General features: G+C 45.8%; 1 protein-coding gene across 2 annotated transcripts in view; it reads right to left on the reverse strand.

Annotated features, from left to right (window-relative positions):
* LOC137521475 (G protein-activated inward rectifier potassium channel 4-like) overlaps positions 1–26,887 on the reverse strand; it is a 117,591-nt gene that overhangs the window by 31,427 nt on the left and 59,277 nt on the right. For both annotated transcript variants that reach the window (XM_068240788.1, XM_068240789.1), the window contains one exon: positions 1,652–1,928. In XM_068240788.1, the coding sequence (XP_068096889.1) occupies positions 1,652–1,867 (216 nt within the window). In that variant the 5' untranslated portion in view covers positions 1,868–1,928. The remainder of the gene's footprint in view (positions 1–1,651; positions 1,929–26,887) is intronic.

Here is a 26,887-nt window from a genome sequence, read left to right on the forward strand (position 1 = left end):
CTTGTGTGCTATGTTGTGCGGCTCTGCAGCTTGGCCTTAAAGCTGCAGTGGCCAATTTTACTAAAAATGGCCTGGTCACTAGGGGGGTTTAGCCCTGCAGTCCTCAAGAGGTTAAAACCATAGAACATCTTTTTTTCATGTTTTAAATTATTATATTCCCCCCTAATCTTATCTTTAAATACTTTTCCATCATTCTAAAGGTGCGTACACATACACAATGGTTGTACCCTGAAAGGATTGAGATTCAATCCCCTGTGCAACTGTTTGGGAGCCGAACAATAAGTATCATAGAGACGCTATAGGCCTGATTCACAAAGCGGTGCAAACACTTTGCACGCCTGTGAAAAGCCCTTTATCACGCCTAAACTTAGTTTAGGCGCGATCTGAAGTAACTCACGCGAAGCTCCCGCAATCGCGCAGGCGTGCGCGCAGCGCACCGCGCTTCGCGAGCAGCGCCCATTAAGTCCTATGGGACTTTGCGCGCGTGCGCCTGCGCGTTTATGCGTGCAAAACTTTGCGCGCGGGAGCTTCGCGCGAGTTACAGCACAAAGCGGTGATAACTTTGCTAGTGCAAAGGTTATCACGCCTAAAGTCTTTTAGGCATGATAACTGAGTTATCACCGCTTCGTGAATCAGGCCCAATGTGTTTTTCCATAGGGAAGGAAGAGGGATGATGCCGCTGTACTCAAAGTGACTTTTGGACGGGTTAGGAGGGGAACAATGCCTTAGAGGGGGTCATCGGATCTTTAAATTAGTATTCAATTGATATAGTGTGTACATGCCTATACCAAACAAGAGAACTTGGAAAGGTAGGTGGAAACTCATGAGACAGTTTTAGTGGATTAGGACCTTTATATTTTTCACCCTGGCCCCTTCTAAGTTACACCTAACTTACTGATTCTGATGGTTATAATGAGCCCCTTTACACTAAAGATACATACACACGTTGGAATGAACTCAGACTTGGCTGTTGCTAAAGACCGCCTTGGACAAGCATATTGAGTGAATCTAGTGTGTGTACAATGGCTGCTCGATGCCTGGCATAACACATCTTTAGCAATCCTCAACACACGAGCAAGCAATGAGTGCATTGCTCTGCCGACTCAACCTATCCGTGGTAAACAGCCACTCATTGTCCTTCCCCTCCTGCATAGCAACAGATGCGTCACTAGCCTTGAGACCAGTGACACATCTGGACAGCATCAGCAATGCACTGTTGCCAGAGGAATTGAGTCCCAATCCTTTCTGGGGTACAGGAATCCCTTTGTGTGTACGGAACTTAACCCTCCTAACACAACACCTTTATCATGTGGACACTAGCTAAGCATTGTAACTGACATCAACCAAACTTTCCATATAATATGTATTGACACTATGGCATTGCCAGGCTGAACAGTTGCACCCATCAGTTGCTTCAGGGTTGAAAATAGGGAAGGGGAATTGGGGTAAATTGCATTTTAGGATAACACACTATTTTGAATAATGGGCATCCAAAAGAATTTAAGTCCACTCCGTTGATGCCAAATATCCAGGCATGACAAGCCACAAATATAATGGTAGTTCCTTTGCAAAGCATTATTTACAGTGTAATTTCATAAAGTTATGTAATATAAATGTAAACATTTGGCAGAAATGTGCAGAAACACTTTACCTTTTGAGGAAAAGTTCCATATCTGCTGGTATCTGTCGGTGCCCTGGGTAGATAGGCAAGCATATGCTTTCCTGTAGGTGTTTGGACTGGAGGAATGGAGTTTCTCCTTATTCGAGTTTCTTCTACTTTCAGCCTGTTGTCATTGACATAATTACGCATGCAGGGCCCATTATCCTGCTGCAAGTCCATGCTGCTACTAGGAACAGCCACTGCCATTGTGGGTCAGATGATGTCCACATATGTCTATTCAAGAGCATGACACCTCCTCTCTCCAATCCTGCAAGGATAATGAGGAACGGGAATAAATTAAAATAGAATCTCACATTTTCTTGCACGTTAGGGTCTGTTTTCTAATTAGAAATTCCTATTAATTTAATAAAGAAACAACATGACATGTTTTGATATTAATAAGATAGGTCAAGTCTATTTACCTTTTACTGGGGAAAATTAATACCATATTAATTTTTTACTGCACGGCATTTTCTAAAATGTATTAAAAAAAATAGACCTTTAAAACAAAACTTTAAAAGAAAATATATAAATAGGGATCTAGGCCACCCATCTGTATTCCATTTCTCTTCAGCAAAGCAAAAGAAAAAGCAGTTTAGAAATACCTTTTCTAGCTACAGTGGGTTGCAAAAGTATTCGGCCCCCTTGAAGTTTTCCACATTTTGTCACATTACTGCCACAAACATGCATCAATTTTATTGGAATTCCACGTGAAAGACTAATACAAAGTGGTGTACATGTGAGAAGTGGATTGAAAATCATACATCATTCCAAACATTTTTTACAAATAAATAACTGCAAAGTGGGGTGTGCGTAATTATTCGGCCCCCTGAGTCAATACTTTGTAGAACCACCTTTTGCTGCAATTACAGCTGCCAGTCTTTTAGGGTATGTCTCTACCAGCTTTGCACATCTAGAGACTGAAATCCTTGCCCATTCTTCTTTGCAAAACAGCTCCAGCTCAGTCAGATTAGATGGACAGCGTTTGTAAACAGCAGTTTTCAGATCTTGCTACAGATTCTCGATTGGATTTAGATCTGGACTTTGACTGGGCCTTTCTAACACATAGATATGTTTTGTTTTAAACCATTCCAGAGTTGCCCTGGCTTTATGTTTAGGGTCATTGTCCTGCTGGAAGGTGAACCTCAATCTCAGGTTTTTTGCAGTCTCCAATAGGTTTTCTTCCAAGTTTGCCCTGTATTTGGCTCCATCCATCTTCCCATCAACTCTGACCAGCTTCCCTGTCCCTGCTGAAGAGATGCACCCCCCGAGCATAATGCTGCCACCACCATATTTGACAGTGGGGATGGTGTGTTCAAAGTGACGTGCAGTGTTAGTTTTCCGCCACACATAGCGTTTTGCATTTTGGCCAGAAAGTTCCATTTTGGTCTCATCTGACCAGAGCACCTTCTTCCACATGTTTGCTGTGTCCCCCACATAGCTTGTGGCAAACTGCAAAGGGGACTTCTTATGCCTTCTGTTAACAATGCCTTTCTTCTTGTCACTCTTCCATAAAGGCCAACTTTGTCCTATGTCCTATGGACAGAGTCTCCCACCTGAGCTGTAGATCTCTGCAGCTCGTCCAGAGTCACCATGGGCCTCTTGACTGCATTTCTGATCAGCGCTCTCCTTGTTCGGCCTGTGAGTTTAGGTGGATGGACTTGTCTTGGTAGGCTTACAGTTGTGCAATACTTCTTCCATTTCTGAATGATCGCTTGAACAGTGCTCTGTGGGATGTTCAAGGCTTTGGAAATCTTTTTGTAGTCTAAGCCTGCTTTAAATTTCTCAATAACGTGATCCATAACCTGTCTTGTGTGTTCTTTGGACTTCACGGTGTTGTTGCTCCCAATATTCTCTTAGACAACCTCTGAGGCCCTCACAGAGCAGCTGTATTTGTACTGACATTAGATTACACACAGGTGCACTCTATTTAGTCATTAGCACTCATCAGGCAATGTCTATAGGCAACTGACTGCACTCAGATCAAAGGGGGCCGAATAATTATGCACACACCACTTTGCAGTTATTTATTTGTAAAAAATGTTTGGAATCATGTATGATTTTCGTTCCACTTCTCATGTGTACACCACTTTGTGTTGGTCTTTCATGTGGAATTCCAATAAAATTGATTCAAGTTTGTGGCAGTAATATGACAAAATGTGGAAAACTTCAAGGGACCGAATACTTTTGCAACCCACTGTATCAGATTAGCAGTCACATGACTCCGGGCGGATCGCTCAGAAACAGCCGTATCAGTCCGCCGACAGTGCGTACACACGCCGGACTGTCGTTGGCACGCCCACCCAGCAGGAGGCAACGACGGACCCGTCGTTGCCTCCAGTCCGGCGTGTGTACGGACCTTTAGACTCAAAAGCTGAAAACATTCTGGAGAATGATACAAGTGAACCCCGTTCAGAGCTTAACACTGCTAAACTTTTACCTGTGGTTAACTTGTCCAGCTATAACCCAAACAAAACTGAATTAGCTGTTCTATCTAAAGGACTCACTTTTTGCCCCACCAAAAGATTTGATGGAATCAAATTTTGCAGTGACATGCAGTGGCGTAACTAGAAATCACAGGGCCCCCCTGCAAAACTTTTCATGGGGCCCCCTTGGCCCATATGGTGTGCAGAAAATGTGTGCAGAAAACTGACAGATGAGTGTGCTCCTAGCCTCAGCTTATTGCACTCACTCTGTCCATCTCTGATGGAGCAGAACTGGCTCTGCAGACTTCTCCAGCATCACTACAGTACACAGCACTTGGGGAGGGGTAGAGACATTGGGGGCTGGGCATTGTTGAGAAGAGCTTGCCGCACACTGAATAGGATTGTTTGATTTGTTATCAGTGGCTGAGCAGATGCAGTCAATAGAACAATTGTGCAGAGAATAGAAGGAGCTTTTCCTCTCCTGTTCCTCTCCTTGCCCTTAGTTGTCAGTCTCTCAGGATGAGACCCCCAGTGGCTTCTGGGCCCCCCTGCGGCAGCATCCTTTGCAGGGTCTATTGTTACACCCCTGGTGACATGGAAGAATTTTTTCGGAGGATAGGACTAAAGTAATTTTTTCACAGCAGACCTAATTATTCATCATTTGTGGACACCGAACATGCAAATAGCAAAACAAAAAAGAGCAGTACCTGGATACCAAAATTAGCACGAAACAAGAAATTAGAAGAGTATATGTACAACTTCAGGAAAATAATAAAATTGGAGATACTGGACAAGCAAAAACAGACTCCACAAATTCACTCAAGGAAAGCAATACTGATCCTTAAAAGCAACAGCAACGGGGGCGCATGCACGGAGCAGCCATGAGCAGACGCTAGTTGGCTGAACTCCGTCTCCGGGTTCCTGATTTCGTCCTGCATTAGCCTCGCACCCTCCAAAATCCGGCATCTTACTTACATCCTCGCTCGATGAAGTGTCCAGGAGGGGAAAGAAGGATAAGCTGCCACTGCCCGAGGTCCCCAAGAAACAAAACAAGCAACACAAGCTCACGGACCATTTCGGGCCTGCTGCCACGAGATCTAAGATGGCCGCCGCCGCTCCGTCTGCGACTGCATCTCAGCCTCCCTTCCCGGAGCCGGGCTCGCCTGTCTCCCTACCTGAATCACCGCAATCCGCTACGGAGGTCCCTCTTACAAGCCAACAATCCCAACAGCTCTACAGGGATATCAGCAGGCTCTTCAAACGAGAGCTGGCGGCAGCTATGACGGACCTCTCTAACCAAATTAAAGAAGTGGGTGAACGGGTGGCTACCCTCGAAAAGCAGGCCAACTCTCTAGTGGATGCAGTTGCTGCTGACAAACTACAGATTGATGACCAGGATGAAAAGATCCAGACCATGGAACTGAAACTAGAGGACCTCGAGAATAGGTCCCGAAGAGCGAATATCCGCATACGGGGGGTCCTGGAGGCCATCACCGATCTAAAAGAGACAGCTCTCAACCTCTTCGCTGCTCTCCTCCCGCAGCTTGACCCCCAGGCGTTTAGAATTGTCCGGATACACCGGGCCTTGCAACGCCCTCGCAACACTGATCTCCCCCGGGACATTGTCCTAAAGATGCAATATGAGGAGATGCGAGACACCATCCTAGCTGCTGCTAGGCCTCTGCACGAGCTCCCGGGCCTCCCCAACTCAGTTCGCCTATTTGCAGACCTGTCTCCCCTCACGCTGGCAAGGAGAAGAGACATGAGGCCAGCAACTCAAGCCCTGATCGCAGCCTCTGTTAAATATAAATGGAGATTCCCCTTTTCCCTGTGTTTTCAACATAACAACAAGAGCTTCTCCTGCAAGTAATTCGCCGAAGCGCGCCTAGCTCTGGAACAGTCTGGCCTACAACTACCCCCTCTTGCTGCGGCGTCACTTCCACAACGCTCCCCGAGACCAACCTGAGTCTGGACCGAGGTCACCCACCGCAGACACCGCAGAACCTCCGAAAATCCTTCTTCTCCTCCTTCACCAGCTCACTCTTCTCAGTCAATTTAACTTTGACTTTTAGGTATTGTATCGATAGTCGACTGTTTCTACTCTTTTATTGCCTCTGATGTGGGAGACCTGGGTTCGAATCTGGGCTCTGCCTGTTTAGTAAGCCAGCACCTATTCAGTAGGACACCTTGGGCAAGTCTCCCTAACACTGCTACTGCCTATAGAGCGCGTCCTAGTGGCTGCAGCTCTGGCGCTTTGAGTCCACCAGGAGAAAAGCGCGATATAAGTGTTTGTCTTTGTCTTTGTCTTTATTGTTATTATCTTCCATGTTGGAAATATCGTTATTGAACTCGATGAGTGTATGCCCGCATCACTATGGAACGCCTCTACCTAGGTTACTGGGCTTCCTGCATTTTTCTCCGCTACCTCTATCAATGACTGCCTTATACACTTATGGCCTGAGGCTTCTCCTTTGCAGTGATATGCTACCTTGGACGCATCACTCCAGCTATTTTGACTTGGCTATCTTGATCCTACTACCTAGTTAATACCTCACCTCATAGCATTTGAGTTTTTCTAATGTTTTTTCCTCCTTGAGCAGGTTATTTCGCTACTACTGCCTATGATGCTGTTTTATATTCGCCTCAACATAGAGGCTCACATTGTTTCTAAATAACCTTTTACATTTCAGGTTCTCCGGAGATAGTTATGCTGATCCACAATTAGATTCACGCATGTGGGTCCCTTTAATATGGTCCCCTACATCTGTGAATCGCCTGGAGAGGAATATTTTCCTCTACTTTTTTGTTGTTCTTATATTATTTTTGGTTTATAGTTTATCTTATGTATGGTACCTGGCTGCAACTCATTACCCGTGCACTATATGGGGTATGTCCCCTTTACATGACAGAATCTATGTTAAAACTAGACCTTCCATTACTATAATGGGCATTAGCATACACCACCTAAGTATTCTCCATGTGTAGAATCATCTCCAATAATGTTCGGGGATTTAACTCCCCCCCAAACGACGAAAGGCCATGCAAAATTATTTGACTCATAAGCCCAACGTAATCGCCTTGCAGGAGACCCATTTTACTCAAGCTTCCTTCCCGAAATGTATTCACGCACAATACAGGCGAATCTATTATGCCTCTTCTCCCTCCAGGAAGACCCTTGGAGTTGCACTACTTCTTCACAACTCATTCCCCCTGGAGATAGAACAGGCTATTCCTGATAATCTGGGCCGCTTCCTTATTTTGCTCGGCACGCTTCACTCAAAACGAGTCTGCCTAGTCTCTTCTTACTCCCACCCGAGTGATCCTCTAGCAACTTTCACAGCATGCACCAACCGCCTCTTGACTTTAAATTATGAACACCTCTATTGGTGTGGAGATTTCAATGTTGTCCTTGTCCCAAGCCTTGACTCCTCTACATCACGTGACTATAGATTGACCCAGACCAAGCTAAAATCTCTTCACAAAATTTTAGATTCTCTGACCTTGGTTGACGTGTGGAGGGAATTTCATGGGCAAGTCAAGGGATACACCTATTACTCCCCCCATCATTGCTCGCACTCACGCATTGATCTTATTTTCACTAATGCTAATAACATTCTAAACATCAAAAAGGACCGGCACCGCTGTAAAGTATAGTATCAAAAGCTCTTTTATTCCATCAAGTACGGCTTGGCAATGACAGACGCTGTTTCGGGCGATGCCCTTTATCAAACTGCAGAAGCTTCTGCAGTTTGATAAAGGGCATCGCCCGAAACAGCGTCTGTCATTGCCAAGCCGTACTTGATGGAATAAAAGAGCTTTTGATACTATACTTTACAGCGGTGCCGGTCCTTTTTGATGTTTGGACTGTTGTGGGTCTTTGTGGGCACTCAGACCTTGACCTTGGCACCCGGATACTTTACTGCTGTGGTGCTCCTTCTAGTTGCCATTGTCCAAATAACATTCTAAACCTAATCTATGCTCGCCACTTACCGTGCTCATGGTCAGACCATGACATGGTTCTAGCTACTTTTAACTCTCAGTCCCCAAAATGCCTCAACCGTTCCTGGCGATTAAATGAATCTCTCTTAACCAACTCCACAGTAGTGGCTGACCTATCTCAACACCTCACAGAATTCTTTGAAATTAATAACACTCAAGATATAGCCAAATCTTCCCTATGGTTGTCCCACAAGGCATATATCAGAGGCCAAATTATCAGGCTGGCTTCACATATCAAGAGGGAGCACTTTGAATCTGTACGCAATCTACAATACAAACTGAATAAACTCGTCGCTGAGCATCAGGCCTCTCCCTCCCTATATCTATACAAACTAATTAAAGACACCAAACTACAAATCGACCTTCTTTTCTCCCACCAGGCTGAGAAGGTCTATTGATGGACTCAATCCCGCTGTCACAAGCTACTCAACAAACCTGATCGTTGGCTTGCCGCCAAACTCAGGGAGAAACAACAGCTAAATGGCGTCAGGAAGATCAGGCTTTCTAATGGTAGGGAAACCTGCAACCCTGACGAAATCCATGACCGATTTCTTCAGTATTATGCCTCATTGTATTCCCAACCTTCCTCCTCTTCAGCTCAAGACCCCCAGTCTTTCCTGTCGAACCTGCCAATCCCATGCCTTTCCCCTTTATCAGCAAGCTCACTTAACCTCCCTATCTCTTTAGAAGAAGTCGAAGAGGTAATAAAACACCATAAGAGTCACAAAGCCCCGGGTCCTGACGGTTTCGCTGCATCTTATTATAAGAAATTTTCTGCTATCCTAATCCCCCACCTAACTTCACTCTTTAATTCTATCCTTAGAGGTGCCTCGGTTCCCCCTGAATTTTTAGCTTCCTCAATAGTAGTTATTCCAAAAGCAGGTCACGACCCTTTAAATTCTCCTAACTACCGCCCCATATCACTCCTAAACTCTGACTATAAAATATTTACCTCAGTCCTCGTTTCTCGCCTTAATAAATTCCTACCTTCACTCATCCATAAAGACCAGGTGGGATTTATCCCCCAACGCCAGGCCACAGACAATATCCGGAAACTCCTTAATATTATCCACCATGCTCATCGCCTTAAACATCCCTTGGCAGTGCTCCTTCTTGATATTGAAAAGGCCTTTGATACCCTATCTGGGCCCTTTATGCTTCATACTCTACAAAGATTTGGTATCACTGGTCCCTTTCTCCAGGCAATCAAATCGTTGTACTCCCTTCCAACCGCATCCCTCAAACTTCCCTCCACACGTCAATCTTCAATTAACATAGAAAGGGGAACACAGCAAGGCTGCCCCCTATCCCCAGCATTATTTGTGCTCTGCATGGAGCCTCTCGCAATCAAGGTTAGACAGGCATCAGACATTCAGGGTTACCAAATAGGCAGACGTATCTATAAATTATCGTTATTTGCAGATGATTTGGCCTTAACTTTAACCAGCCCTACTATATCTATCCCCTTATTGCTAAATTTATTATCAATTTTTAAAGATCTATCCGGCTTGTATCTGAACATTACAAAATCAGAATTTCTCCCCTGCAACATCCCTAGCTCCACCGTATCTGCCCTTGCCTCTCATTTTGGCTTTCATATCCAGCATAAGTATGTAAAATATCTAGGAGTGAAACTTGCTAAAAACCCCTCTGATATGTTTCACCTCAACTATACTCCTCTTTTATCTAATCTCCTGAACCTACTTGCTACCTGGACCAAGCTCCCGATCTCACTTAGTGGACGGATTCATGCAGTACGCATGACCTTGCTTCCTAAGATCCTCTACTACTTCAGGGTTCTCCCTATTTTAGTCCCTAAAGACTCTCTGGCCCCTCTTCAAAGAGAAGTCTCTAAATTTATATGGGCTCACAAGCCTCCCCGAATATCTTCTAAGAGGATGCAACTTCCTAAGTATGCAGGGAGCCCAGCTGTCCCCAACTTCTACAATTACTACATAGCTTCCCAATTAGCTCATATCCCACCTTCTCAGGCCGGACCTAGCTCACCTTTATGGGTAAACATTGAATCATCCCTACTGAATCCATTCACAGTTGAGTCCCTGGTTTGGTCTTTACTAGTGCACCCTTCCCAACTTTTATCTGCCTCCCCCTACACTCTACATACCAGATCTGGAAAAGATATCGCTTTGTATTAAGCCTACAGGCTACCCCCTCGCTATCTACTCGACTATTTGGTAACCCTGACTTTCCTCAAGGTCTAAATTCCGATTTGGCATGGCTAACCTCTTCTCATCATACTAAATTAGATAAATTCCAAAGGCTGGGGATCTTGATCCCCCCTTCCACTCTATCTGAATTGCTCTCCTGCTGGCCTCATCAACTTTTCCACCTACAACAAGTCTACCATTTCTGGTCTACCCTAGGTCCACTATCATCCAACACTTCACTTACTTATTTTGAGAATTTTTGCAAAGTCTCACCCCTAGAGGGCGGTATTATCTCATATCTATATGCCCAACAGGCTGCTCAGGCTCAAGTTGCCATGGACACTGTTCTGGAGAAATGGGAGGCCGATCTCAATTTCCACCTTACACCCAAAAGATGGGGGCATTGTTTTGAAACCCTAATGAAGGGAAGCCTCTACTACTCTATTCTAGAGACCAACGTTAAACTTCTCCACAGAGCCTACCTAACTCCGGAGCGGGTCTCTGGCATCTTCCCCCAAGCTTCCCCCTTGTGCTATAGAGGCTGTGGCACCAAGGGAACTCTAGCTCACATGTGGTGGACCTGCCCCCTGGTTACCAGATTCTGGTCACAGGTTGCTGGTCTGATAGCGTCTGTTCTTCAGATACCATTCTCTCCTACCCCATCTGTCTTTTTGATGGGAGATAAACCTAACAACATAAAACACCCAGCCCATAGGCTAATCCAACACATCCTAAATTCCGCAAAGTCATACCTAGCCTCACGCTGGAAGGACCCTCTCTTATCTTTAGATCATGTGATCGACAAAGTTCACAGAATTATGATTTTGGAGAGAATGATAGCTATATCGGACGACCGGATGCTACAATTTACCAACACATGGTCACCCTGGGTCGACTATGCGGATAACAATGGTCTTCGTTATGCCACCTTCTTTACCTAATTATCCGGCACTATACTTGTTATGTATAGTAAAGATTCTGTTTCATTATTTGCAACATTTCAAGCTTACTTTTCTGCTGCATTTGGTACCCTGTTTACCCTATTTTGTTCTTATTGTTATTGTCTGTTTAAGATATCTTGCTAATATCTTCGCCCCCTGCGTGGGGAATCTAGATATACTCTTGTCTGATCTTTTCGCCAACATTTAATAAAAAGTTTTGAAACTAAAAGCAACAGCAACATATGTCATCTCTGGTTTGGGGTTACTAGCAGAAAAAATATCTGTCTGGGTAGAAAACATTCTTAAACTCATGGTAAGGAATACAGCCAGCTACATCCAGGTCACCACACCACTGACCTTCTTAACAAATTGTCTGCTATGGGTCCAATCCCAGAGGGTGCTATCCTGGCTACAATGGATGTTGAATCCCTTTATACCAACATGCCACACGAGGACGGTATTGCAGCTTGTCAACATTTCCTTCAGCTGAATGATCTTTCAACAGAGACCACACTACAACTTATCAGGTATATACAAATTAACTATTTTTCATTTGGGAATTATATATACAGACAATGGGCCGTGCTATGGGAAGTAGGATGTCACCCAGTATGCAAATTTATTTATGACCAGATTGGAGGAAAACTTCCCTTCAACTTGTTAAATTAAACCATGAGCTTACTCAAGATTCATAGACGATATCCTATTAATCTGGACGACATCACAGGAAGAATTAATCAGATTCCACAAAAACTTCTCAGAGCACCACCAGAACATCAAGTTAACTCTCAACTTTTCATCCTCCCATGTCATTTTCCTGGATACTACAATATATATACAAGATAGATTTTTACAAACATCCATATACCGTAAACCAACTAACCGGCATATTTACCTCAAGTGGAATAGTTTCCACCCAGAACACACCAAAGAATCTATTGTTTACAGCCAGGCTCTGATGTATAACTAAATATGTTCTAATTCAGAGGACAGAGACAGACATTTTATGTCGCTACGTAATATATTCCTAGATTAGGGATATTATCCACCAATCCTTGATGATCAAATACACAGAAGAACTGTATAATCTAGAGAAACTATTGAAGTACACCCAAAGACTGAAAAGAACAGTGTCCCAATAATTATAAATAATTAAAGACGCTGAGGAAGATATCGAGAGCCCTGCAACAGATACTTCACAAAGACAAATGCCTGAAGGACATTTTTCCTTTTTTACCACTGCTTGCTTTCAAACAACCTCCCAATTTGAGACAAATGATTATCAGAAGTGCATTATCTACACCAGAAACTCTAGGCATATTACCCTGCAATAACACAAGGTGTGAGACCTGCCCTTATATCTTGAGCACAAGCCAAATACAAATAACAAACTCACAGAAATATCATCAAATTCAACACCAAGTTTCCTGTGAGTCATCCATGTTGTATACATGATACTCTGCATGAAATGCCCCTCAAGAGGAATCTATATAGGAGAAACAGGACAAAAACTGCGCACAAGAATGAACCATCACTGCTTTAAAATTAATGAGGGTAAAATGGACACACCAGTGGCCCAACATTTCTGTGAACCAGGACACAGCATGCAAGATCTGAAAGTACTTAGTCTTTTTTTTTTTTTTTAACAGATTTTATTGAATTTTCAACTTTACAACAATTCATAGTGTCCTATGAGTACAGTGCTCAAAGTTTGGAGCCAACAGATTAAACATGTACATAGTACAACTGTACATACAAACCCCCTACAAAATACCCCCCCCCCCCTTGCCACCCCTTCCCCACCCCTTGTCATCCCTGAGCCAGAAATTTACATATGGTTATGAAATGTCAAGCTTCCCCAAAGTGCCATTGAGATGTTCCAAAAGATACCATTTAGTATATGTAAAGTGTTGAGAATGCTGCTGAGAATAATTAACTTATACAAAAAGTTTCCATTTCTTGAAGAAGGCCTTTGTTTTTTTTTTATCCTTGTGATTGATCGCATCAAGTTTGTGAGTAAATTCCTCCTTTACATCCCAGACCATGGGGGGCTGGGGTATATCCATTTATTAAATATCACTTTTCTTGCCGCTATCAACACAAGGTGACACATTTTAAATAACAACAGTAATGGAGAATGTGTTATATAGACCTTACATAACTGTTTAACATATTGTACCACTTTGTGCCAAAACATTGATATAACGGGACACATCCAAACACAATGGCCTCAATTCACTAAGCAGTTTAGACTAGTCTACAGGTGGTTTTTAGTCTACTGATGGTTTGGTGTAATGTTTTCGACCTGTTTTTAGACCTGGTCTAATGCTGGGGATACACGGTACGTTTCTGTACCATGTATCGACCAGCTGATCCGGCCAGCTGATAATATTTAGCTGGCCCGATCATGCCGCTCGACCCGCGCCCACTCGATTCCCGCCGGCGGACAATGGCAGGGAATCGAGCGGTGATAAGGAAGCGCCGGCGGGGACGAGCGGCAATTGATCCGCGCGCACGCGCGGACGAGCAGGGATGCGCCGGCATCGAGCCGCTGGCTCGATCCGGTGCATAAAACGAGCCATCTATGCCCTCCATAACATTCAGTAATTACACAATTCACAAAGGCAAACAAGGAGTAACCACGCCCACTTTTTCTGACAGAAATTAGACCAGCTGATTTCTATAGGTAAAGTAAATCTGTGAGGTATTTTAGATGTGAGGATGGAACCTTTTGAATTAATTATGCAGGAGTTTTATTGTATGCAGAGGAGAGCTCATCAAAGGAGAAGGATGTCAGTCATAGCTACTTGTTTGTGAATCTTTTGATCACTTTCCCTGCTTTACCCACCTAATTACCAAATGTTTTAGACCAGGTCTAAAAACTGGTCTAAAATATTTGGTAATAGTGAATTCTCCTTTGATGCAACTGACCAAACCACCAGTAAACGAAAAACCATCAGTAGACTAGTCTAAACTGCTTAGTGAATTGAGGCCAATGAAACAAACCTGCATCTGGAAGAGAACATTTTGGGCATTTGGGAGTACAGTGCGATGGGGGATTCTTGTACTTAATGTCAAATGCATACTTTGCTTTGTGTATACATTTTAAATGGGATTTCCACCAATTTTCCCCTATAACCAAATTATGGACCACTTTATACCCTTCTAATATCTTAGTGGGAAGGTCTTCTTCAGTCATATATTTTGACCACTTGGACAAGTTGCTTAAGTTAAGCAACTTGTCCAAGTGGTGAAAATATATGACTGAAGAAGAAAAAAAGCGTTAAGCAGCTTAACGCTTTTTTTCTTGTGGAAAACTGCTGGATATCCGCTTGAAAGTCATCAAAACTATTCAGGGTGGCTATCTTGAACTGTTCCCCTTCGCTAAGCACAAAGGAGCTTAATTGACCATAGTACAGAAAATTATGTTTTGGTATATGGAATTTAGCTCTAATTTAATGTTACTGAGCACCCTTCTGTGATCTCCTTATGCCTAAAGGACCTTTTCAGTTGTCTGTTATCAGGAGGTAATAAGCTTACTTTAGAAGTCTGCAGAAGATGGAACTTGGAATTACAAATGTAGAAAACACTAAGAAATATGATGATTGTATAAAAAATGTCTGCATAAAAAAATATTATCCATAAAGTGTGGAAAGCACATCTGGCTGTGTATATTAAAAAACAAAACAAAAAATTCTAACTTTTCTAAAAGTCTACTGTGTCTTTATACCACTTGTAGAATATTGGTAGCCTTACCATTATTCTACTATCACATCCCCTAACCTAACTCTCATATTACCCTTCCCCTACCTACACCTAACCTCCCCCCTCCTCCCCACACACACACCTACTTCTAAAGCCTCGTACACATGAGGCACAAATGTAGCAGGACTAACAAAAATTAAAAAAAAGCAGCGAGAGATGCGGTGGAAGCTGTCGCCGAAGGTTCCTCCCCCCACCGGAAGCTCCGTCCAGGGTAAGTCGGTTGCTGTTCGCTAGTCCGCATACACACGGCGGACTAGCGACAGTTGCGGTGAAGCTGCGGCGACAGCTGTTGCAGGCGATTGGCTGCGCCAATTGCCTGGCGACAGCTCTGACGGGCGACGGTTCGGGGCGCGCGCGTTATACACACGGGTGACCTGTCGCCGCAACACGCGCGTGTCACGTGGTTGCGGCGACAGCCGTAGCCCATGTGTATGAGCCATTACACTACCTCCTCTAACTGTGCCTAACACTACCCACGCCCCCATACACACACACCTACTCTTTACACTACCAATTCTAACTGTGCCCAACACTAACCCCCCCCCCCCCCCACACACACACACACACCTACACCGCCTAACCTTGGCCGTTATTTATCGCTGCTATCCTCGAGCAACCATCCTTAAGCTGACCATACACTGGTCAATGTGGCCAAAAAATAGATCCCTCTCATATGGCAATCTGAACAGTGAGGGATTTATCTGTTCGAATCCCTCCACACACACTGTCAGCAACAGCTTGTGTGCTTTAGCTCCTCCCCCATGCACACGCGCCAGCGTAATATCGTCATTATGCGATACAGAGTAATGCCATGCTAGACCAGATCTAGCAGAGGTGCCCCTACAAGATGCTTAAATGCGCCCATGCAGGGGCGCCTCTGGTCATTTTGTCACTCCAGGCGAGGAAATCTGTGCCGCCCCACCCCCAATAAAATAATCACAATGCTGCAGCATTTCACCAGAAAATAATCGTTCAGTGCAGTACTACGACCCGCCGATCTACCACCTCTATACCACCGTGTCCAATTGAAAAATGTACTGTTTGATCATAATTTTTATACATTTTTGCACCAGAATTATTGATTGAAAGTATAATCGATGTGGGTGGTTGGTAATCACCAGATTCAATCCTAGTGAAAGAATCTGTCAGTAAAAATGAATGCATGTATTGACAGCTATAGGCTAGGGTTACTAATAACAAGATCGGGGTGATTAAATTGTGAGGGTAAGAGGTGGTGGTGGGGGGGGGGGGGGGGGGCAAAGTAGAGAATGACAAGGAACATTTATATTGCATTTTTCTCTTGGCGGACTCAGGAGCTGCAGCCACTAGGACGCACTCTATTGGCAGTAGCAGTGTTAGGGAGTCTTGCCCAAGGTCTCTTATTGAATAGGTGCTGGCTTACTGAGCAGGAATAGCTGAGATTTGCTGAGGTTTGAACCCAGGTTGCCAGTGCCAGAGGCAGAGCCCTTAACCATTACACTATCCAGAGAGAGGGCAGAAAATAACTTTTAATTAGCTTTCCTGTATGACAAGAAGACAGCCAGCACTAGGGGAAAGGGGGAAACAAAGGTTAATAAGGGAGAGGAGAGAAGTGGAGAGCCTAGTGCTTCACATTGCCTTATACAAGAAAAACCTCAATGCACCAGGCACTGTACCAGCAGCCTGGAGGAAAATCTCCCCCTTTTGCACCCGGCCAGTCCGTTCTGGAATGCCTTGTACCTCTTTCCCAGAAAGACAACATCCTCCTCTTCTGATTTGTTTTCTTTTCACGGTCATAAGGAGGGGCGGGACAGGAGTGAACAGACACACCCCTAGATGCCAAGATAACAACTAATTAGGGAATGTCATGCAAAGAGTTGTAGACAAATGTTTTGTAGACTCCTTATGAGAGGCAGAGCAGTAGATGCTTTCATTAGAACTTTTTATCTCCGCACCCTCAGTTTTCAGTCTCTAAGGTCAGGAAAAATAAACTTTTTCCCCCTGGAAGCGCCCCCAGATAAATCTGCCGCTCCAGGCAGTTGGCTTATCAGCTGGTGCCTAGAGGGTGGCGCCTTTGCGTCCATGTAATATTTACATTCCGTGACACAGTGGCAAACGATGGGGCTGGCTGCAACCAAAGTGTCGGACTTAGTCCGACACTTTGATATGAAGAGAGTGAGGCTGTGCCAGATTTTATCCGTCCACAGTGCCTTCTATTGGCAGCCATTTTTACTATGTCAGACTACAGGTATGTCCGAATGGAAAGGGTTAAGTTTAAGGAAGAACTCCATGCAGCTTCAAAGGATAGGACCTTTAATGCAAATGACATTTATAATTTATACCGTTTTAGAAATGCTGAACTTTAAAAGTTGGCAGCTACAAAACTTTTTAATGATGCCCATAATGTCTATATTGTGTGGCACAGACTTTCATTCATTGTATTTTCATTATTGACAACCGCAAATACAATATCTGCTCAGGGAACATTTGTGTAGCGGGGAGACTGCAAGTCTGCTGCACACTCAGGGAACAAAGCGTGATGGAAACAAAGAAGAAAATGTGGATTTTAGATATGTTTCAAAGTGGAATAAAAGCAATATTTAATAGTAAGTTTCAAAAACTGGAGAACATTTGATGATCATAAAAAACTCACAGGTAGATTTTTAGCGACATTTTTAAACAAAAATAAAAGAATAATTTTTTGTTAAGTCATTTTTCTAATGTTGAAAGGAGACACTGTGAAAACTGGTACAAAAATAATTTAATACAGAGATGCCAGACTGAGGTGCACATAATAAAAATAAAAGCCTTTTGTTAAAATAATAACCATCATAAAATAATGCCCAACATCTGTGCGTCAGTGTCTAAGCTGCCTTTTACTGGAGAGAGGGTCTTCATTAACACAGAGCAGCACTCCGTAAATGATGCATTCCTAATCTATGCAGAAAGAGGACAGGTTTAGGGCTTGGATTATGAAGGGCTGTAATCCCCACCAAATGAGGCCTGAAGCTCATCAAATGCTAAGATTACTTTGGAGATCAGACAGGAAAACCCATGCTTATCAATAGCAGTCCTTTCAAAAGCATGACAATTTTCTTCTGTACTTTGGCTTCAGAAGGATTTAAGTCTCCCGGCTTCACAGCTAAAGGTGCAGGTAGTATTTATAGATTCTAATTTGTAACTGGTATTGTTCAGACTTGAATCAAAATCCTGATCTCACATGTCTTGTACACAGTGTACACAGATCACATGACTTACATGACAGACGTCTCACCAAGCATCTCTGCACAATGTGCAGGACTGTTTGAAGTGAATTGTGCGAGTTGAAGTTATTGTCCACACTAAACACCCCCTGACAGATGTTGGACAGTGTTGTATGAGGCTATACTCTGGGTCATGATTATCATGTGCGAGTGAGACAAACATTCACACTACACATAAGTATTTATCAGTCACTACTGTCTGAGGAATGATTCAATTTAAATTAAAAATAATCTAAGAACAAGCATAACTAACTTGATTTTACAGACTACCCAGCAAGCACATGGTGAACCAGAACTAATTGTGAGTGTGTAAGGGGCTACAATGGACCAAAAACTAAAATGCTATGGAAAACAAAAAGTCCCAAAATTAACTTAATTTTTACATTTTTTTTGTACCTTATTTACCTTATTTTAAGTTAAATATGGGGCATAGATTCTAACATGAAAACTTTCACTGGCCCCTTTACAATCAGCACAAATAAAAATTCCATCATTGTTGGTTAGTGCTGTGTTTGTGCCCATTTATGCCACAAAAATTAAGATTTGTGCTGCTTTCGTTTTGAAGATAATAGCACTTATTTTATTTGTGTGCGCCCATCTGTACTGCAAAAATCATCTTTCTATCTTTTATAGTTTTTGAGATATTGAAGTTTTATAAAGGTCAAAAGTTCACTCACTCAGCTTTTCAGTGTTGTAGGGGGGGCTGAGTGAACTTTTGGCCTTTGTAAAAACTTGAATATCTCAAAAACTATAAGGCCCGGTTCACATTAGCGGCTGCTATCCGGAATCACCGTGCCGGAGCCGTGCCGGAGCCGGACCGCATGCGTACCGGACGAAACGGACGCACGGCATAGCAATGAAAGTCTATGCGACCGTTCACATGCGTCCGTTTCGTCCGGACCGGAGCCGGACCGGATCCGGACTCCGGCGTCCGTTCCAACATGCGCTATTTTTTGGTCCGGCTGGTCCGGCTGACGTATCCGGACCGGAGCCGGAATGTTGCATCCGGCCAATGGAAACCAATGAGAACCGGAGAGCGCACAACACACTGGCTATAAAAACCGGATGTTGTACCACACTTCCTATGCAGACTCTATGGTATGGTGGCCATTTTGGATGGGGACCACATGGCACCAGCGTTCACAGAGTGGAGCAGCAGTGACTTCATGCTGGAGCTCTTTGGCAGCAATATGGAGCAGGATCTGTCTGATAGCGAGGGGGTGAGGCCCTACACATCAGAAGACCTCATCCTACAGGTGCAGCAGGTACCAGCCCTGTGGGACAAGGGGGATGCGGACCACAGCAACATCAAAAAATGCAGAGGCCTGTGGAAAAAAATTGCCAAGCTGTATGTGGAGGACTTTGAGAACTTGAGCAAGAGACAGCAAGGCACAGAGGGTATGTTGACTAGAAGTTTTTTTGGGGGGGGCTTGTGCTTGTGATGTATTCAACTTTTGCTATGGATTTGTGTCACCCACGTGTTGCCCACCCACCCGTGGCCCACCCACCTGTTCCCCACCCACCTGTACCCCACCTGTGATGTATCCCACCCACCTGTACCCCACCTGTGATGTATCCCACCTGTGATGTATCCCACCCACCTGTACCCCACCTGTGCTGTATCCCACCCACCTGTGATGTATCACACCCACCTGTACCCCACCTGTGATGTATCCCACCTGTGATGTATCCCACCCACCTGTACCCCACCTGTGCTGTATCCCACCCACCTGTGATGTATCCCACCCACCTGTACCCCACCTGTGCTGTATCCCACCCACCTGTGATGTATCCCACCCACCTGTACCCCACCTGTGCTGTATCCCACCCACCTGTGATGTATCCCACCCACCTGTACCCCACCTGTGATGTATCACACCCACCTGTACCCCACCTGTGATGTACCCCACCTGTGATGTATCCCACCTGTGATGTATCCCACCCACCTGTGATGTATCCCACCCACCTGTACCCCACCTGTGCTGTATCCCACCCACCTGTGCTGTATCCCACCCACCTGTGCTGTATCCCACCCACCTGTGCTGTATCCCACCCACCTGTGCTGTATCCCACCCACCTGTGCTGTATCCCACCCACCTGTGATGTATCCCACCCACCTGCGATGTACCCCACCTGTGCACATAAAACATACACAATGACCAATTATTATACATCAATTTATTGTAAAAAATTAATACATTTAAAATCACTCAAACTTGAAACTCCAAAATAAACACATTTCAACAAAACATATTAAAAACCAAACATTCACCCTCGTCCAGGTGGTGTGGTAAAATAAAGTCTCAGTTGGTCCCTGTTCCGCAGTGACACTACCCTTGGCCTGGTTGCATACCTCCGCAGGGGCATTAGTGGAAGCACATTCGGGGGTTCCGGAGTCTCTCTTTCCTCCTGCCGCACAAAGTTGTGGAGGATGCATGCTGCCTTCACCACGACAACTGCGTTGCCCGGTTTCAGCAGCATGGGCGTGTGGAACACCCTCCACTTTGACACCAGGATCCCAAATGTGCACTCCACCATTCTCCTTGCACGGCTCAACCGAGCATTGAAGTGTAGCTGGCTGGCATCAAGTCCCCTGTCTGGGTACGGACGCATTACATGGTCGGACAGGGCGAAGGCCTCGTCCCCCACAAACACATAGGGGTAGGCCGGTGCCCTTGTCCCAGGCCAGGGTCTGTCACGGGGGAGACGCAGTCTGCCTTCCTCCATCAGCCGGCAAAGGGTCGTACGCTGGAAAATTCCAGAGTCATTGGAACTACCGTACGACCCCACATCCACGTACACAAACTTGTAGTCCGCATCTGCCACTGCCATTAGAACAATGCTGAAGTATTTTTTATAGTTGAAATAATAGCTGCCACTCCCCACGGGTTTCTGAATCCGGATGTGTTTCCCATCCAGTGCGCCAACACAATTAGGAAACTTGCACTCGGTCCAGAAGCCCTGGGCGATCTCCTCCCATTTCGTGGTGTCCGGCACAGGCATGTATCTGGCCCTCAGTCGCGTCCAAAGGATCCTCGAAGTCCTCACGACGATGCCTGCCACCGTGCTCTTCCCAATACGAAATGTGACATGTAGCGATGTATATGTTTGTCCAGTTGCGATGTACCTACAAGAGAAATAATCGAAATCAATTTTTCATGTCGTTACAGGAGAAAGGTACAAGACAAGGTGGCGCAATATACGGGATGCATATGTGAAATGGCTACGGAAGAAAAAACTTGCCGAACGAAGTGGCAGTGGCGGGGGAAGGCGACAAAAAGACTACCAATTTGCCAAGCAATTGTCTTTCATCAATGCAAGCCTGGAACCTAGACTGTAAGTACCACTACTGTGGGCAGGAACTGAGAGCTCATTTACCATGACTTCGGCCATGTATTGCTATGGCCTCAATTCCCATGGCTAGCGAACTTTTCTCACAAGCTTTATCAAATGTTGGGTAGAAACGGTTGATAAAGTGATTGCTAGTGTTTGCTAGCTCTGTGAATTGACGCCACATGCTGTTTGGCACACCAATAAATATTGTTTTTATCTACAGGACTGAAGACAATTTGGAGCAAGAGGAACCGACCCAGGAGGCACGGTTCAGCAGTGAGGAGAGCTTGGTGGATGATGACGTCGCCGATGTAACCTATTGCCCCGAGGAGAGGAGTAGGAGGAGGGAGTCCTTAATCCCAACTCTCTCCTTTGATGATGACTTGGCAGAAGAGAGCTTGGATGTTGAGGTTGCAGGACCGAGTGTGGAAGAAGCTGAACCTCCACAATCGACCGCTATGGAAGCTCCAGGGGAACAAGAACAAAGTGAGGAGCACCGAGAGACTGCAGCACAACCAGCGCGCAGGGCAACCCCGACACAGGCCAGAGGACGGGAAGATGCTGCCACACCACCAGTGAGGACCACCACACCAGTGAGGCGTCGAGGTACCCTCCCCCCAACAAGGAGAGAGACAGAGTCTGAGATGTCCGGGGCTGTCTCCGGACTTCTCGGGATTCTTCAGAGCCACCAAACTCTCATAACCCGGCAGTTGCAAGATGAGGACAGGGGCCATATCATGGAGCAGTACAAGTCCCACATCACTTCACTGCAATGTGAGCTCGACGCTGTACATGGGCACTACAGGGACGAGCTTAAAATGATGCATGAGATGCACAGAGGAGAAATCGACCAACTGCGTGCGCAGCATCATCAGTCGGTGGGCCAGCTGCAGAACATGATGCAGCAAATGCATCAACAAAGCAAGGAACTACTGAAATTGCAGGCACACCCGTGTTTTCACACTGTGATGTCTCTAATACCATATCTGGAAAAGGTGCCTTCCCAAAACCTGATGGCGTGCCATTCCAATTTGCTGGAGGTGATTAAACAGCACATGGACACGCCATTATTGCAACCACCAATTTTTAGACCCCAACAACCAACAGCGGTGCCCACCTGGCAATCATCACAGATGTACACCGGCTACAGAGGCAGTCAATATGGGCCACCGCTGTCAGGGTCCAGCTCATCCGCGACCAGCACCCAAGAGAGTCCAGATTTCCAGGCAGCAACTCCCACCTTTTCGAGTAGTGGTGCCGATACAATTTGAAAAAAAAAGTCAAATTGTTCCTGGACATGCTCCTCTGAATACCTCCGATCCTCGGAGGAAGGATACCATCACAGGGCTTTTTAACTTTTGGTTTTGCTGGACTTGAACTTTAGGGCCTGGTGTCCCCGAAAGACACTACCTGGGTCACAACCTTGTGCCTGTTGCACTGCACCTGTAGTCCTGCACCTGTGCCTTTGATTCCTCTTGTTCCTTACTTTGTTGATCCTAATCACTTGCACAAGACCCTTGGAGCCATGGGTGAAGGACACCTTCACTGGTCGGTGAGAGGCCTAGCCTTTTCACTGACCTGTGTCCTTCACCCATGGCTCAGAGGGTCCTGTGCCAGTGGTTAGGTTTTAGAAGCACTAATAATTTAGGGCCTGGTGTCCCCGAAAGACACTACCTGGGTCACAACCTTGTGCCTGTTGCACTGCACCTGTAGTCCTGCTCCTCTGCCATCGGTTCCTCTTGCTCCTCACTTTGTTCTTGTTCCTAACCACTTGCACAAGACCCTTTGAACCATGGATGAAGGACACCTTGACTGGTCGGTGAGAGGCCTAGCCTTTTCACTGACCTGTGTCCTTCACCCATGGCTCAGAGGGTCCTGTGCCAGTGGTTAGGTTTTTAAAGCACTTCAATTTTAGGGCCTGGTGTCCCCGAAAGACACTACCTTGGTCACAACCTTGTGCCTGTTGCACTGCACCTGTAGTCATGCACCTCTGCCATCGGTTCCTCTTGCTCCTCACTTTGTTCTTGTTCCTAACCACTTGCACAAGACCCTTTGAACCATGGATGAAGGACACCTTGACTGGTCGGTGAGAGGCCTAGCCTTTTCACTGACCTGTGTCCTTCACCCATGGCTCAGAGGGTCCTGTGCCAGTGGTTAGGTTTTTGAAGCACTTCAATTTTAGGGCCTGGTGTCCCCGAAAGACACTACCTGGGTCACAACCTTGTGCCTGTTGCACTGCACCTGTAGTCATGCACCTCTGCCATCGGTTCCTCTTGCTCCTCACTTTGTTCTTGTTCCTAACCACTTGCACAAGACCCTTTGAACCATGGATGAAGGACACCTTGACTGGTCGGTGAGAGGCCTAGCCTTTTCACTGACCTGTGTCCTTCACCCATGGCTCAGAGGGTCCTGTGCCAGTGGTTAGGTTTTTAAAGCACTTCAATTTTAGGGCCTGGTGTCCCCGAAAGACACTACCTTGGTCACAACCTTGTGCCTGTTGCACTGCACCTGTAGTCATGCACCTCTGCCATCGGTTCCTCTTGCTCCTCACTTTGTTCTTGTTCCTAACCACTTGCACAAGACCCTTTGAACCATGGATGAAGGACACCTTGACTGGTCGGTGAGAGGCCTAGCCTTTTCACTGACCTGTGTCCTTCACCCATGGCTCAGAGGGTCCTGTGCCAGTGGTTAGGTTTTTAAAGCACTTCAATTTTAGGGCCTGGTGTCCCCGAAAGACACTACCTTGGTCACAACCTTGTGCCTGTTGCACTGCACCTGTAGTCATGCACCTCTGCCATCGGTTCCTCTTGCTCCTCACTTTGTTCTTGTTCCTAACCACTTGCACAAGACCCTTTGAACCATGGATGAAGGACACCTTGACTGGTCGGTGAGAGGCCTAGCCTTTTCACTGACCTGTGTCCTTCACCCATGGCTCAGAGGGTCCTGTGCCAGTGGTTAGGTTTTTGAAGCACTTCAATTTTAGGGCCTGGTGTCCCCGAAAGACACTACCTGGGTCACAACCTTGTGCCTGTTGCACTGCACCTGTAGTCATGCACCTCTGCCATCGGTTCCTCTTGCTCCTCACTTTGTTCTTGTTCCTAACCACTTGCACAAGACCCTTTGAACCATGGATGAAGGACACCTTGACTGGTCGGTGAGAGGCCTAGCCTTTTCACTGACCTGTGTCCTTCACCCATGGCTCAGAGGGTCCTGTGCCAGTGGTTAGGTTTTTAAAGCACTTCAATTTTAGGGCCTGGTGTCCCCGAAAGACACTACCTTGGTCACAACCTTGTGCCTGTTGCACTGCACCTGTAGTCATGCACCTCTGCCATCGGTTCCTCTTGCTCCTCACTTTGTTCTTGTTCCTAACCACTTGCACAAGACCCTTTGAACCATGGATGAAGGACACCTTGACTGGTCGGTGAGAGGCCTAGCCTTTTCACTGACCTGTGTCCTTCACCCATGGCTCAGAGGGTCCTGTGCCAGTGGTTAGGTTTTTGAAGCACTTCAATTTATTAGGGCCTGGTGTCCCCGAAAGACACTTGGGCAGCTATGCCCTACAACTCTTCCAGCACAAAGTTGGTGGTTGGTGTTCCTTAAAACTGACCGGGCTATACCATAGATATGTTATTTTTTTGTCTTCCATGTTGGAAGAATGTTTCCATGTTGGAAAGTGGTTGTTTTTGCAATAAAAAAATTTGTTTTTACATACCTCAGTGTGATGAGTAGTTGTTCTTGTGGTGTGACTGCTCTCCTGAACGTGGTATCCTTCTTCCTAAGGTCATCCTTCACCATCTCCAAAAGGGTATCAAACCTGTCAGGAGATGGAAAGGAAGAAGCTGTAAAGTATGTTGTGGGACAAGGTGTTGGGTGGAGGATGGGGGAGGTGTGTTTACAGAGGTTTGGGAGTGTTGTGGAGGGTGGGGGTGTAGTGTATAGCTAGGTATACAGGGGTGTGGGGGTCAGGGTGGTGTGTTTAGCTAGGTATACAGGGATGAGGTGTTGTGGGGGTGAGGGTGGGGTGTTTAGGAATGGTGGGGGTTGGTGTATTTAGGCCTATATACTTACAGGGGAATAGACATCCGAGTGTAGCTGTAGAACTTCTGTGGGTGTCGTCTGAGGTCCCGGTAGAGGGCCTGGAACTCTCCCTTCCTCTGCCTCCTGGCTAGTAGAGGGTGCACCCACCATCTCCTGCGAGGAGCACGCCTTCTCCCCACATAGTAGTAGGTAAACAACAGGAAGGAGAGAATTCCCAGATAAGCGTAAAAAATGACTGGATCCATGGTCCCAACTGCTGTCTCTGTATCCAAGGATGGTCTCCACACGTCCAGCTGTCTCCAACAATGACCCCAGAGCTTCTGCTGACCTCCCAGAACCCCAGGTATTTATACAGGTTGTTATCTCTTTAAGAATCCGGATCCGGACCGGAACCGTGTTCATACCGCACGGAAACCGTATGCAACCGGACCGGATCCGGACCGTATCCGGACAGGAACCGTACGGTTCAGGTCCGATCCGGCTCCGGTGCGGTCCGGACATCCGGTGCGGTTTTTGCAAAACCGCAAGTGTGAACGGGGCCTAACAGATACAAAGATGATTTTTGCAGCACAAATGGGGACACACACGGCACTACCCACCCACGCCAGTTTCATGTCTATAGGTTGTTGTATGAGGGCTGGGTGATGTTACTGTTTTTGAAAAAAGAAGTGCTATTATCTTCAAAACGAAACCAGAACAAATCTTAACCTCTTGAGAACTGCAATCGTCAAGTTTTTTTTTTTTAAATAATCATATTTTTTTTTTCTATCAGCGTTAGGCAGTGGCAGAGGAGTTAATTTTTGCAGCACAAATAGGCAGAAATGTTGCACTAACCAAGCATGATGGAATTTTTATTTGTGCTGATTGTAGGGGGAAGCTTCACAGAGCTCTTTCACTGCCCTATCAAGGGGATTAAAGGGACTCTGAACAGTAGAAAAAAACGCCATACTGAATTTACCTCCAGCCCCCTAGTCCGTGCGGTCACTCGGGGTCCTCTGGGCTCCCTCCATTCTTCTGCTGACAGCTCCGTTAGTGTGTTACTTGGCCAGCAGTGGTGCGCAACTGGGCATGCTTAGCCCGTCCGTGCTCCCGACTTGCGGGGGCACGAACGGCTCATGCATGCGCAGTTATGCATCACTCCCAGCCAAGTCAGACGCTGACGGAACCACCAGTGGAAGAACGAAGGGTGTCCATAGGACATCGAGGGAACTCACGGACTACGGCATTTTTTTCTTCTGATCAGGGTCCCTTTAAGCCCCTTGATAGGGCAGTGAAAGAGCTCTGTGAAGCTGCCCCCCAATAATCAGCACAAATT

The sequence above is a fragment of the Hyperolius riggenbachi genome, chromosome 6 (genome assembly GCF_040937935.1).
Source record: "Hyperolius riggenbachi isolate aHypRig1 chromosome 6, aHypRig1.pri, whole genome shotgun sequence".
Classification (NCBI taxonomy): Eukaryota; Metazoa; Chordata; class Amphibia; order Anura; family Hyperoliidae; genus Hyperolius; species Hyperolius riggenbachi.